Source organism: Euleptes europaea, chromosome 1, assembly GCF_029931775.1.
Source record: "Euleptes europaea isolate rEulEur1 chromosome 1, rEulEur1.hap1, whole genome shotgun sequence".
NCBI classification, from domain to species: Eukaryota; Metazoa; Chordata; class Lepidosauria; order Squamata; family Sphaerodactylidae; genus Euleptes; species Euleptes europaea.
In genome coordinates this window covers 122,804,980-122,819,159 of record NC_079312.1, presented here as the reverse complement: position 1 = coordinate 122,819,159, position 14,180 = coordinate 122,804,980, and the positions used below count along the sequence as shown (strand labels likewise).

At 42.9% G+C, this 14,180-nt stretch overlaps 1 protein-coding gene across 1 annotated transcript in view; it reads left to right on the top strand.

The window, feature by feature from the left end:
* Positions 1 to 13,748, top strand: part of GLP2R (glucagon like peptide 2 receptor) — a 56,789-nt gene extending 43,041 nt beyond the window's left edge. Inside the window, exons 11-13 of the mRNA XM_056855757.1 lie at positions 1,470 to 1,608; positions 11,140 to 11,181; positions 13,451 to 13,748. Coding sequence (XP_056711735.1) covers positions 1,470 to 1,608; positions 11,140 to 11,181; positions 13,451 to 13,747 — 478 coding nt within the window. The 3' untranslated portion in view covers position 13,748. The remainder of the gene's footprint in view (positions 1 to 1,469; positions 1,609 to 11,139; positions 11,182 to 13,450) is intronic.
* Positions 13,749 to 14,180: the final 432 nt, after the last annotated feature.

The following is a 14,180-nucleotide window of genomic DNA, read 5'->3' as shown; positions in this document are numbered from 1 at the left end:
CTGGATTGACTCACACAGGTCATCATATTAGCTGACCCAGGAAGTGAGCTGTGCTCATTTCCCATACAGTCATTCTCCTCTGGTTCCAGGGCTAGCACTTGCCTACTACCCTCAGCTTAGGGTTACTCCCCGCCCTCAATGAGGGAAGGGGATCGTCTGCCGTCAGCTGACATTTCCCACCATGGGCAAGTGGTGGCGGGAGACAACGTTTTAAAAATTGCTATTGGCTAATGTCATGCCTCTCTATGAACCAGCATGGGCATTTTAGCAATTCCTAGACAGGACTGACATCACGTCTGAGCTTTTCCCAGAAGTGATGTTAGTCCTGTCTAGGAATCACTGAAAAACAATATAGTTTTACCATAGAGCTTCGGCCAATTCTTAGAGGGGTTTTCCTGGAAGTGATATCACACTGCTGGTTGATGGTCACCCCCAAGTCCCTCCCCCCCCCCCGGCTTCCTACTGGTCACCAGGCTGGGCCTGGCAACCCTGGCAACTCTACCTCTGCTGTCAGGTGGTTTGGAGGCTTGTAGAGACAGGGACAAGTGATTGTTTTGACTATTTCTATGCAAGGCCTGTATGATTGGGAAAACCCATTCTTTCCTGCCTTTCCCTCGGTTTAGGCCCTGTGAACATTCTACTACTTTAATAACAAATAAGTACAGATAGATGAGGGTGTATAGTTCTAGGTCCAAATATATGTACTGTAAACGTGTCGTAAAGGAGTTATGCTGGCTATCAATTTGCTTATGGGCTCACTTCAAAGCACTATTTCAAAAAAAATTTGGTCTGAGACTAGGATATCTGAAGAACTGGCTATTCCATATGAACCAGCCTGTTTACTGGGGTCATCATCCAAAGCCCTACTCTCTGTATCTTCATTATCTGAAATAAGGGGATAATCACACAAGACAGGGACTTTTTTGTAGTGGCCACTCAGCTATGGAATATACCCCCCCCCCGACCCCCAGATATTCAGCTGGCACCAAGTAAGCCTCTGGAGCCAGCAAAGGCATACTTGTTTAGCCTGTCCTTCTCTTCATTATTTTAAATGTTATTTTAATATGTTATGCAAGTATTGTTAAACTATTTATATTTTTTTGAATTGTCTGTAAGCAAGAGCAAGATAGAAATGATTAAACTACCGTTAATATTACAGTACATTGAGCCCTGACCTGGATGGCCCAGGCTAGCTTGATCTCGTCAGATCTCAAAAGCTAAGTGGGGTCAGCCCTGGTTAGTATTTGGATGGGGGACCACCAAGGAATACCAGGGTTGCTGTATAGAGGAAGGCACTGGCAAAACCACCTCTGCTAGTCTCTTGCCATGAAAACTCCAAAAGGGGTCGCCATAAAGCGGCTGCGACTTGAAGGCACTTTAAACACTTTACACACAATATTACATTGAATCAATCTTTTGATCAGTTTTGTCTCAAGGATATATAGCTTACCATTGTATTTTATTTTAAGGCTGGCAAGATCAACTCTGGTGTTAATACCATTACTCGGGATTCAAGAGCTTGTCTTTTACTTCATCCTTGATGAACAAGTCAGAGGGGTTTCCAGGCATATAAAACTCTTCATTCATCTGACAATGAGTTCCTTCCATGTAAGTTTTCAGGATAAAAAGATGTTTTTAACGCTATCATTTTTATTTTAAATCATCAAATGACATATGATAAAAAGTAAAAAAAACAAACCATAAAAACAGGGGGAGGAAGCTAGTATTTCACAACAAGGAAAAGAGATTATACAGTTGGGTAGAATAATTAAACCTCTCATTCTAGTATGAAACAGGGCCCAGTGCAATACAAACGTATTATCTGCCTGGCATCCCTCCCTAACCATAATATAAATTTGTCAATTTTATCATCTCAGCTGTTTGCCATATCGTTTCTAACCAGTCTTAGGAACGGTTGTCTTTTTTCCAGTTTGTTGCCAAGTTAATTCTGGCTGCATATAGATTGATAATAAATTCAGTGTCACGTATCTTGGCCTTCCCCTTCAAGTCATAAAAGAAGTATGGTTAATGAGTCTACTGGTAATTCATAAGCACTAAAAAGCAAGATCTAAAGAACTGTGGTCGTAGTTTTGTTTATGGGATGGGCATTTCTCATCTCTCCTTGCTGCAGCTGCTTATGCCACCAGAAAAGCTATTCCTGAGGAACCTTCAGGAATGGCATGGGATACAGCATTGAAGGGGGAAGTGTGGGGGACAGAGAAATCATTTACTTTCTTTTATGTGGGCAAAAGTGTCTTCTGTTCACACTAACTATGGTTTTGAGCCAGCCTGATATATTTGTATTGTCAGGCCAAACAATTTGTAACAGAAAAGACATTAAATACCGCATATACTACTTTTATCAACATTTCCTTTCAAGTTTCAAGATGTTTCAGGTACCTGGCTCATCAGTAGCAGTTTTGTCTGGGCTTGCCGAAGTGGTCTCAGGTCTGCTGTTAAGGACGCCCCCCCAGGATGGTTGTTCTGGGGGGCTGCAACATTCATGCTTAGGTGAAGTTGTAGTCAGACCATTTCTGCTGAAGTTCCAATGGATCCGTGTGCTTCCCATTTGCAGAGGTTGAGAGCCAGTTAGAAAGGTCCACCACTGGAGACTATCTTGCATTCCTGAAGGGGCCCCCCAAATGCTCTTAGGAACCAGTGTCCCCCCCTACGCCAGTGTCCATGCCACTTGCACCATGCAAACTGGCAACGACGCCAGCGTTGGGCCACTTAGCACTCCCACCAGCATTTTCCTGGCACAAATCCCTGCGCCAGCATCCCAGGAGGTTTTCCCAGGGGTGGAGCTGCCGTTAGGCAGCCTACAAATCCTTTCCACCCTGGGAATGGCTCCCTGGACGGCAGCAGTCCTGCACCTCTTTTTTGAGGTGGTGCAGGCACACTTTCCCCTTTGAGGGAAAAAGCCTTTTTTCCTCTTTTTATTTTGGAAAAAAGGCCTTTTCCCCCTCTGCAGTGGCCAGGAAGCCTCTGAGGAGACTTCTCAGCTGTGCCGTCCCAGCCACCGTGGTCCCCCCCTTCAGGGATGCACTGTAATGGATCCAACTGGTTTCCAGGAAGCTTTGGGGGGTTTTGAGAATCTAAGGGGTGACATTTTAATTTTGTTGGGGACCTGGAATTCCAGCTCTCAGTGGCAATCAATACAATCACTCCTAGGTGCCCTCTGCCACTCTCAAGTAGAGGCCATGCTCACTGGTTTCCCTTGTTTTTCAAGACAGCTGGGAAACAGCTACAGCATTGGTTGTGGAAAAATCGTGCTGAGTGTAACAATATTTGTTTTGTGTGTTTCTTAGCTGATAAAATATCGGATGTGAATCCTACTTTGCAGGCAAGTCAGTTGGTAGAAGTGTCAGAATTACTTTCTGGTTAATATTATAAGGATTGTTTTGAATTGATCTCCTTGAATGATGTTGACAGGATCCTGGTGCTTGTGAAGCCAATCATGTTTTCTCAATCCTTGTCCTTCTTGGTTAATTCAGTCTTGTAGAGACAAAGTGAAGATTCCTCTATTTCATATTAACTCTTCTCCAGAAAGAGGCAAGTTTCCAAACACCATAACAGAAGCAATAATTAATCCTGTCTTTAAAAAGTCCTCTGATGACAGAGACATTATAGCCAATTATTGGACTCTGTCAGATTTACCAAGCTTGAGCAGAGTAATTGAGAGAGCGTTGGTGGAGAAACTCTAGGGTTTCCTGAATAAATCATGTAACTTTGACCCATTGCAGGCTGGCTTTGCACCTGGCTTTGACATGGAGACTAGGGGTGTGCGTATCAATATGCTGAAGTAAAAAAAAAAAACCTTTTCAGTATTTTTGGTATTTTCAGGCTTTTTTTTACCAGCAAGAAATGGTTGCAATAAATGGGGGCCGAAAAAGCGGATCCCAATAATGCCGACTGGGTGGCGGGGGTGGCTGGGAGCTCCCAGGCAGCCCTGCCTCCAGTCCTTTGGTGCGGCAGCAGAGCTCTTGCGCTGCGCCAAAGTTTAGTGCAGGTAAGTGAGGGAGGGAGAGGGAGGGAGCAGAGAGTCTTGCAGGGGAAGGGGGTGGCCCTGCCTCCAGTCTGCTTTGGTGCAGAAGTAGAGCGTGAGCTCTGCTGCTGCGCTGAAGCAAACTGAAAATGGGGCTGGATGAAGCGTGGATTGCCGTCAGATCTGCCCCGTGGTCTTCTCCGGACTCCAAAGAAGGCCAGCAGGGCAGATCTGAAAGATCCAGGGTTTTCGGTATTACTAACCCTCAAAATTTTTGAAAAGTCTGCATTTTATGGATTTTTCAGAAATTTCCAGGTTTGATAAACCCGAACCTGAAAATACCGGGGGAAAATGTGCACACCCCAAATGGAGACCACTCTTGTTGCATTGGTGGATGATCTCTTACTCCAGCTGGATAAGGGAAATGCCCTCTTTGGATGAATACCTTAATGTGGTGAGGGGGTTTCTGTGTCAGCAAAGCTGGAAGCCATACCGTAAGGGGTCTAAACTCTGTCAAGATGCTAAACTCCTGGCAGAGTCACTCAAGCCAGAATGGTCACAGCTGAGACACCAGACGAAGATGCAGCCATCTTCTTCAGGGGTCAATGGCTACATCAGCAGAAGAGAATAGACAGTTCCAATGGTAATGGGGGCAGAGGAATCCTTGAAGGCTAGCTACTGGGCAGCAGCAGTAGCGGAAGGTGACATGAGCGGAGGATCTTTCATAGACAATGGCAGTGCCAATACAGCTAACCCTGGGTTGTACTGAGCAGAATAAGGCAATGGTAAACCACTTCTGACAACCCTTACCTGAAAAACACTATGATGAGATAAGCCAAAATGGAAAAAAAAGTATAGTGCTGAAAGATGGTGTCCCCAGGGTGGATGGCACTCAATCAGCTACTGGGGAAGAGTGGAGGACAAGTACGACTAGTGCTATTATTAATGATGCAACTGGACTAAAGCCAAAAGTACGTTCAGTTGTTGACAAGAATGGATGTAAAAGGACAGTCCAAAGCTGTTTGTCGCATATAATAGGAACGTGGAACAAGAGAAGTATGACTCAAGGTAAGCTTGAAATTGTAAAACAAGAAATGGAACGTCTAAACATTGCAATCCTGGGAGCGAGTGTACTAAAGTAGGGCATTTTCAATCCAAAAATTACAACGTGTTTTACTCAGGGAATAGTGAGGCAAGATGTAGCACATGCAGTCAGGAGCTATAATGCAAAGTCTGACTGAATAATATCAATCAGACTTCAAGGAAAGCCTATCAACATAATGATCATTCAAGTTTATGCCCCAATTAAAGATGCTGACAAGAAAGAAATTGAAAGCTTTTATGCAAGTGTCCAGGAAGAAATTGAGCACACACCTAAACAAGATGTGCTGATAATCATAGGTAACTGGAACACAAAAGTAGGAAACAAAGCAGAATCAAATATTGTTGGCAGATTTGGGCTAGGAGCATGAAATTAAGCAAGCGAGCGACAGAATTCTCTGAAGACAACAATTTGTTCATTGCAAACACATGTTTCAGGCCATCAAATAGACGATTATATTGGACATCATCAGATGGCCAGTATAGAAATCAAATAGATTACATAATTTGAAGCAGAAGATGGAGAAGCTCTATGCTGTCTGCTAAAACAAGACCAGGAGCCGACTGTGGTACAGACCATGAATTGTTAATATAAAAAATTAGAATAAAGCTGAAGAAAAATACCAGAACCTTCATCGTGCCAAAATACAATCTAAGCAACATTCGTGAAGAGTTTAAAGGCCATGAAAAGAACAGATTTGCATTACTAAGTTCAAGTGAATGTAAACCAGAAGAACTATGGGTTGAAAGCAGATATATTATCAAGGAAGAATACACAAAGACTATTCCTGTAGCCAAAAGAAATGAAAAGCCTTGATGGATGACTGAGGAAACTCTTAAACTTGCTAAAGATAGCAAAAGTAAAAGGTGACAGAAACAGAATCAAAAGTCTAAATGAATTCTCTATTATTATGTATGGGTGTGAAAGTTGGACAATGAAGAAAACTGACAGGAAGAATGTAGATTCCTTTGAAATGTGGTGTTGGAGGAGAGTGTTACGGATACCGTGGACTGCCAAAAAAACAAAAAACAAATCAGTGGGTTATAGATCCAATCAAGCCTGAACTGACCCTAGAAGCTAAAATGACTAAACTGAGGCTATCGTATTTTGGTCACATTATGAGAAGACAAGAATCACTAGAAAAGACAGTCATGCTAGGAAAAGTTGAGAGCGGCAGGAAAAGAGGAAGACCCAACAAGAGATGGATTGACTCAATAAAGGAAGCCACGGCCCTCAATTTGCAAGCTCTGAGCAAGGCACACACACAAAGTCCTATCGTTAACAGCCTTGCTCAGTTCTTGCAGATTGAGGGCCTTGGTTCCTTTAAAGAGTCTTTTTAATGAGGTTATCCAAAACATTGGAGTTGGGTTTTATCAGTATGCAGTTTCTCTCCAGTCCAAATACATTTGGTAATATATAAACCCCAAAGGTCATAACAAGATCTTTAGCAAAAACACCATCTTTGCTATTTATATTCTTCCTTTCCTTGGCAATGTAACCTTAGCAGTTTTTTTGTGTGATTCTAGCTTTCTTTAATGAGTTTAGTCAAGAATCAGAAAAAAATATACTCACAAATATTTAATATCATGGTTTTTCCATAGGATTCTGACAATAGTGTATAACTCATTTTTCAAATGTCCTGCCATATCAAATGTGCTATATATTTTTTCTTTTCAGAGGTTCTTGTAAATATTTTTTAGATCTTCTAAAGCTATCATAGCAGCAGCATAGACACTTATTTAACTATTTGATCCTTGTGTTTTAATATGTCTGGTATTCTTATTAGCAAGAGTTATAGGTCATTCTACAAGGTAAGTCTCAAAGGGCATCTCTGTTTAATTCCTCTTTGCAATCAAACTTTTTTTTGACAGAGGAGCTGTTAATACTGATGATCATATAATGACTAAATATTATATCTATATATTAGTTATTATATAATTATCCTTTAAGAAACTTTTCAAGAGCTTTCAACAAAAATGATCACCAAGGTGATCAAAAGGCTTTTCTTTATCTAAAAAGAAGGCAATGATTTGTTTTCTTACTAAATGAATGTATTTATTTTTTAAAAAATCTGTGTTGCCTTTCCAATCAGTTCTGGGACCTCCAAGGTGGCAAACATTAAAATGTTTCAAAAATTAACATGCATTAAAAATACAATTATATGTATAAACACACAATTGTGCTTACCAATATTCTTATATTGTTAGTAAGTTTTCTACCAGTTACGAATCCTGTTTCATTTGAGTTTATTATTAACTACTTATTATATCATATCGTTGTGAAAACAAAATTGTTGCCCAGTTTGATATCTTAATTTCATAAAGCAGTTGGGTGATGGGACCTGACTTTTAAAGTCTTTTTCATCTTTTAACTATTAATATAGTTATAATGTCTTTTCCTAAGATCGAGGCAGTTTTCCTTTGATCACAGCTTGATTAATAATGGCAGTAAATGGACCTGTCAATATATTCAGAATAGTTAATAATACCTCCCTGGAAGTCTATCCAAACCAAGAGATTAATTATTAATTTACTGATCACTTCCTTCACCTCTACCCTAGTAACAAACAGTGCAATTCTAAGCAGAGTCACACCCTTCTTAGCCTAATATCTTCAGTGTTTGTTTTACTCCTCTTTGTACAAAATGTTCCTTCTTTTTAATGTTTTTAATGTTTTAGAGTTCCCTTCACTACAATGTGTGTGCATGTTCTAAGTGTGCCCAACATGAGGTCAGAGAGATGTAGCCCCATGCCTAGGGTTGCCAACCTCCAGGTGGTTCAAAACAAAGCACAGCACGCACAGAATATTTCAGTGTATACAAAATTTATAGAAAAGAAACTGTACCGAAGTACCTAACTATCTAACTAATCTAAAGACATGCAACATAAACATACAAAGTGGTACTGAACAACAAATATATATAGTTATATACAAGAGGCTTTAATAGCCAAAGGTGGTCCCATAGGAAGTCGAAAAAGACTTTGAACAGACTTGGGAACGGGCTTAAACAATCTTCCGAACCCGTTGATTTCCTTCCGTTTCACTAGTATTAGGATTAATTGGAGTTCCTTAAAACGGATAACTTCTCATGTCCGGTGGGACCCACAGACAGTATTTGTTCAGGACCGCAAGAAAGAAGGAACACAATTCCCAGGTATTATTTTGCGTTTCACCGAGTACGGCTTCATCAGCCGTTTTGAGTAAATATACACAATAGTGTTGAAAGTTCTGAGAATCAGTAGGACATAAGGTGTAAGTCCAGACACTTCGGGTGACCATGTCTGCCCGAGCTTGAGGATGATGAGAGAACGCTCGGTCTCATGCACTGGAGAGTCGGGTTAGAGCACGGTATCCTCGTGATCCAGGGTGTAATCCCCGATGTATGGGAACCCGGTGCAAATCCCATTTCGCAGAAGCTTTGTCTATCGGGAATTCATAAATACAACAGATGTGCGTCTATAGTTTGAGCCTTAACAAGGACACTTGTTTCAATGCAAGCTTTCAAAGCCAGTGGTAATAATCTCCCATAGGGATGAAGAAAAGAAGCATACCATGTAGAATTAATATATTCTAATATATATAGAATATATATAATATAGAATCATAGAATCATAGAGTTGGAAGGGACCACCAGGGCCATCAAGTCCAACCCTCTTGTATATAACTGTATATATTGGTTGTTCAGTACCACTTTGTATGTTTATGTTGCATGTCTTTAGATTAGTTAGATAGTTAGGTACTTCGGTACAGTTTCTTATCTATGTATTTTGTATACGCTGAAATATTCTGTGTGTTCTGTGCTTTGTTTTGAATCTCTCATTACAGCACTGGGTGATTTTTGGTTTTGTATAACCTCCAGGTGGTGGCAGATCTCCTGCTATTACAACTGATCTCCAGCCAATAGAGATCAGCTCACCCGGAGAAAATGGCCACTTTGGCCATTGGACTCTATGGCATTGAAGTCCCACCCCTCCCCAAACCCCGCCTTCCTCAGGCTCTACCCCAAAAACCTCCCACTGGTTGCAAAGAGGGACCTGGTAACCCTACCCATGCCACATGCTGTATTGTCTGGGCTATCAGTTGCCTAGCTGGGGTTTATATAGTATTTCTGGAAGCTGTGATTGGGTACAGACTTAGCCCCTTCCTAAGCTGAGCCATAGCTGTGCACAGGCAGTGAGAGATAGCAGGTTTTTTACTCCTAATGAATTCAGTGGGGTGTATTTATACCAGAGTTTTTCCTGGTGTAATGTAATGCCATCAGAAGGGGCTGAGCACAGCTGAAAAGTCTTAGAATACTGACTAAGCTTCTTTGTGCTCTGGCATGCTCTTAGCACTGCCCATTTCTAACTGCCATCCACTGTCCATGACCTCTGTACACAATCCCATCCCCTCTGCTCTCCATTTGTTTCTTGCTGAATCTTCTATAGTGAGGGAAGGCAGCATGGTATAGCCCAATCTCCTCAGAAGCTAAGCAGGTTGATGCTTGAAAAGGTGACTACCGAGGAAGACTCTGCAGAGGAAGGCAATGGCAAACCACTTCTGCTTCTCACTTGCCTTGAAATCCCCTTGCTATGGCTGCCATAAGTCAGCTGTGACTGAACAGTGCTTTACACACAAAAAAACCTTCTATACAATTGTCTCTTTCATGCTTCTTGCACCTCAGGATTCTAGAAGGCCATTGAGGGACCTGGGGCCAGCTGCAGTATGTACTTCTGCACTCTGGATGCTGCCTTCATATACACTGTAGTGCCAAGACTAACCACACTATGGGGTGAATCCATCAAACCTCCGGTGAAAGGATCGGGGATCTTTGCACAAGGATAATCGATCCTCCCTGCTTTCCAATCCCCTCAGCACCCGTTCTGAGCCCCAGGAACATGATTTCCAGGGATGCAGGACCTGCATAAAGTAATAACCACATAAGTCATGGGTTGTATTGAGGAGAGTGAAGGGGGCCAAACTGTTCCATTCTTCATCTTCTGCTGGAAGGGCATTTTCACTTCCTTCTCTCTCCTCACTGCAGGCCTGATTGCTTGCAGGGTTGGAAATCCCAAGAATTAGCTTTTCTGGAGTCAGAAGAGAATGCTGGGTGAAGGAGAATGCAGGGAAGATCCATGACTATCAGTGCCTTCTGGTGGTGGGTCCCACGTTAAGAACCCGTGTTCTTAAAAAGCCTATTTTTACTTTTCAAATGAGAAGAGCAGCACATAAATCCTGGTTTCAGTTAGTGAAACAGAGCAGGAGGTTTGAAGGGTTAGATTTCCTGTTCCCTGATCCAAACTGTGGATGTGTGTGAAATTTACAGATATAACAGAGTTTCACAGTGGGTTGATTATCTACCACCAAACAGAATTTCAGATTTACTTGGAGGTATGTCTGTCCCAAAGCAGGAGAGATATGAAGTAAGTAAAGTGATGCCATCTATTGGATCTTTCATTAGGAGTGATGCAGAGTCTTTCAAACTTCTGCCTGAATACAGAGTATTTAAATTTTAGATGTTATGACCCCTATTGCCAACAAAAACAATGTGTACCAAAGTCAGATTCACATTAGTCCAATAACGAGTAGCTGTAAATAACAAGTAGAAGGTATGTTGGGAAGTTGGCGAAAATTGATGCTGATCTTCTCAAAGTTCTTGGAAGAGATAATTTCACTGGATTAAATGTAGTTTTACTCTAAACCTTAGCCTGCAATCATTCCTGCACAATCTAATGTGAAAAGCACAGCTTAGGTGGGAGTCATATATTTCACTGGATCCAATTTAGTGGTTCAGAACTGCAAACCAGACACTTCCTTGGGCAAAACCGTGGAAAGGGAAATAAAATAGATTATTGGATATGGGCATGGGTTTGAAGCCCTGTCACATGGTCCCTCTGAGTCAAAGACCATTCTTCAATAAAATAAAATTAGATGCATTAATGTTCAGTTTGGCAGCATGATGGCTCAGGTTTCATGTGCTTTTAGGAACAGCATTATGTGATTATATAAGCTTAGAGCTGAATTATGTTTTGGCAACTTCAACTCAAATTTAATTTATCTTTTCTCTCTTCCAGGGGTTTCTTGTAGCACTTTTGTACTGTTTCTGCAATGGTGAGGTACGTTAATACTCTGATAGCCTTGTTGCTAGAAAATTTTCCAACAATATGAGTGGAAACAAGCCAGAAACTCCCATCACCAAGATACCAAAAACATTAAGGACAGTGCCTGTGCTGTTTGTTTTTCCTAGAATATGCCCCAGGACATACTAGCAGGTACAGCCTGTACCTCAGGCTGAGTAGAGTTCTTAATGGTCTTCTGGGTTTTTTTTAATGGGAAGGCTCTTTTCTCATTTAAAAGATACTAAATTTTCCCCACAATGTTCCTTGGGATGGTTGAGGAGAACAGCAGATGGAAGACTGTCCCTTTCAGAGAGACAGTGTGGTGTAATGGTTAAGATCGGTGGTTAGGAGTGGTGGATTCTCATCTGGAGAACCGGTTTGGTTTCCCCACTCCTACACACAAAGCCAGCTGGGTGACCTTGGGCTAGTCACAGTTCTCTTAGAGCTCCCTCAGCCCCACCTACCTCACAGGGTATCTGTTGTGGGGAGGGGGAGGGAAGATGATTGTAAGCCGGTTTGATTCTTCCTTAAGTGATAGAGAAAGTCAGCATATAAAAACCAACTCCACCTCTTCTTCTTCCTCTTCCTCCTCCTCCTCCTTCTTCTTCAACTAACAGGTCAGGCGAGTGCCTTGTGAATGGATCAGCTTGTGATCACAGCCCATCTGCTGTGTCGAGCAACAGGCTGACACGTTGGCCTTTGAGTGCCTCTCTTTGAGAGTTGTGAGGAAGAGGCTCAGGCCAGCCTGTTATGTTGTGCAGCAGATTGGAACAAAGCTGAGCCACAATTCGGGGAAGAGGGTGCTTTTCTTGAATATTGTTATAGCCCTTATTTGTTAATAGGTGTGAAGAGAAATGGCTGGTCTCTGGTCAAAGCAACTAGGTCAAAGCAACACTCTCTCTCCCTGATCAAGCTGCACATAGTTATTAGTTGAGGCAGAATATGGATGGAGTTAGCTAATTCAGGTACACATCCCATTAAGAAAAATGCAGGGCAGATGGATGGCATCTGCATTGTGTTCTGTCTCTACTACATTTTTTTTCTGCTGGGATATACATTCAAAAGTGCATCACTGTCCCCATTTCGTGCTAACATAATTGTGCATGACTAGAGCTGGATCAGGGCACATGGCTTGCTGTGCAATTCCAGTAGGCAAGGAAGCAACCATCCCCACAGGACTGCAGTGTCAACCCAGTTGGCTAGGAATAGTTTCCATCATTCCCCCTCCTACCCTCTACCTCCACTAACTGCGCATTCCTGACTTCCGGTGGCAGCCGCACCCAAAGGCCTGTGGAGGCCGGCGACGGCCCATGCCAGCGCAAGGGCTAACAGCGCTGGCGTCTGGGAGGCGCACACCGACGTTTGTGGCCCCAGCGCTGGCATGCAGGGCTGGACGCCGGTCTCTGGCCACTACTATGTTCCTGGGGCGTAACGCATCCCGGGAAGCGTTCCAGGGGCGTTATGCCGAGCTGTTTCAGCTCGGGAATGCTCCCTTTTTTCTGGCCGAGATACACCACCTTTTAGGGATGTGTACCTAGCCGAGATACATACTTAATGGGATGTGTACCTGGCCGAGACGGCTGTTGAAGGCATCTTCAGAGGAGTAACACTGAAGGACAGTGTCCTTCAGTGTTAACTCCTCTGAAGATGCCTGCCACAGCTGCTGGCGAAATGTCAGGAAAGAAAATACCAAGACCACGGTCACACAGCCCGGATAACCTACAAGAACCAGTGAACTCTGACCGTGAAAGCCTTTGACAATATTTTGAACTAATGAATGTTTACAATATCTTCTGCACTGTAAAATCCTATTGAAGACCTTTAAATAATATCTAGGTACAAGTGTCTGGGTCCTCTGTCCAAATATGGTGGCTTCCATACATCATGCAAACTGAACACATGAAATGTGGTAGGGCAATGCCAGATGCAAAATAGATCTGGGACCACTGCAAGATGTCAAAAGTGTAGTATCAGAACATTAGCAGTTGCTGCCCACTTGTGAGTCACACTTCTGATATCTTCCAGTGGTGCCAGGTCCCTAAGACTTTCCTATGAATTTTTACTTGTGCTTTTCCTGGTAGTCAAGACTTTCTCCTGTAGGATGACTCTAGTGCCTACTCCAAGAAGCTCTAGAGCATGGCAAAAATGCCACATCTGTATGCCTGTTCTGCCACCTTAGTACTGAGTGCCCCAGGATAGGTGGTGCAGCATTTGCAAATCCCCACTGAAGAATTTTTGCCCTGCTTACGGTCTCTTTGTTTTCCAGGTGAAAGCTGAACTGCGTAAGCAGTGGTCTCGTTTCCTGCTGGCACACCCCTTTGTCTGCCTGCCATGGGAGTACATCAAGCTCCTGGGGAGGTGTCCGAAAAAATCCAAGAAGCAGCACTCCTTGGGAACGTCTCGGCCTCGGAGCCTGCAGGTGGCAAAGCAGAGAACCTGCTGCAATGTTGAGCTAAGCCCCACATGGAGACCCAAGCCTAGAACGAGCAGCTATGACAGCAGTGAAGGAGAAGTCACCGCTGGTGAGACCACTGAGGAGGTCTTGGAAGAAAGTGAGATTTAGATGCACAGTACAACCAGAAACAGAGACTTCATCATGAATTGGGGGGGGGGATCTTGCATCATGCAGTGCCTGAGGAAAGCCACTGGAATGAATGATCCAGCGAAAGGAAGGGACACAAACAACTTGTTTGCATTTGCCTTCCAGATAATTTTGTCCAAGGCAAATGTGAGCAAAGCCTGGGAACGGAACTGCAACTCCCTTTGATCCTTCAGAAGCCAAAAAGCTCGATGTGAAATTATGGCTATAAGGAACAGAATTATCACCTCCCCCCAAAGTCTGGTGCTTTCCCTTGTGGTACCTCTGGTATGTCCAGCGGTGGACACCGCCATATCTTTTAAAAACTGGTTGTCCCCGCAGAACGGCTTTCAGCTTTTCATAAAGTTGCTTTTGTGATGCCAGTAAATAAGCAGCTGGATGCCAGGCAATGAAGAAA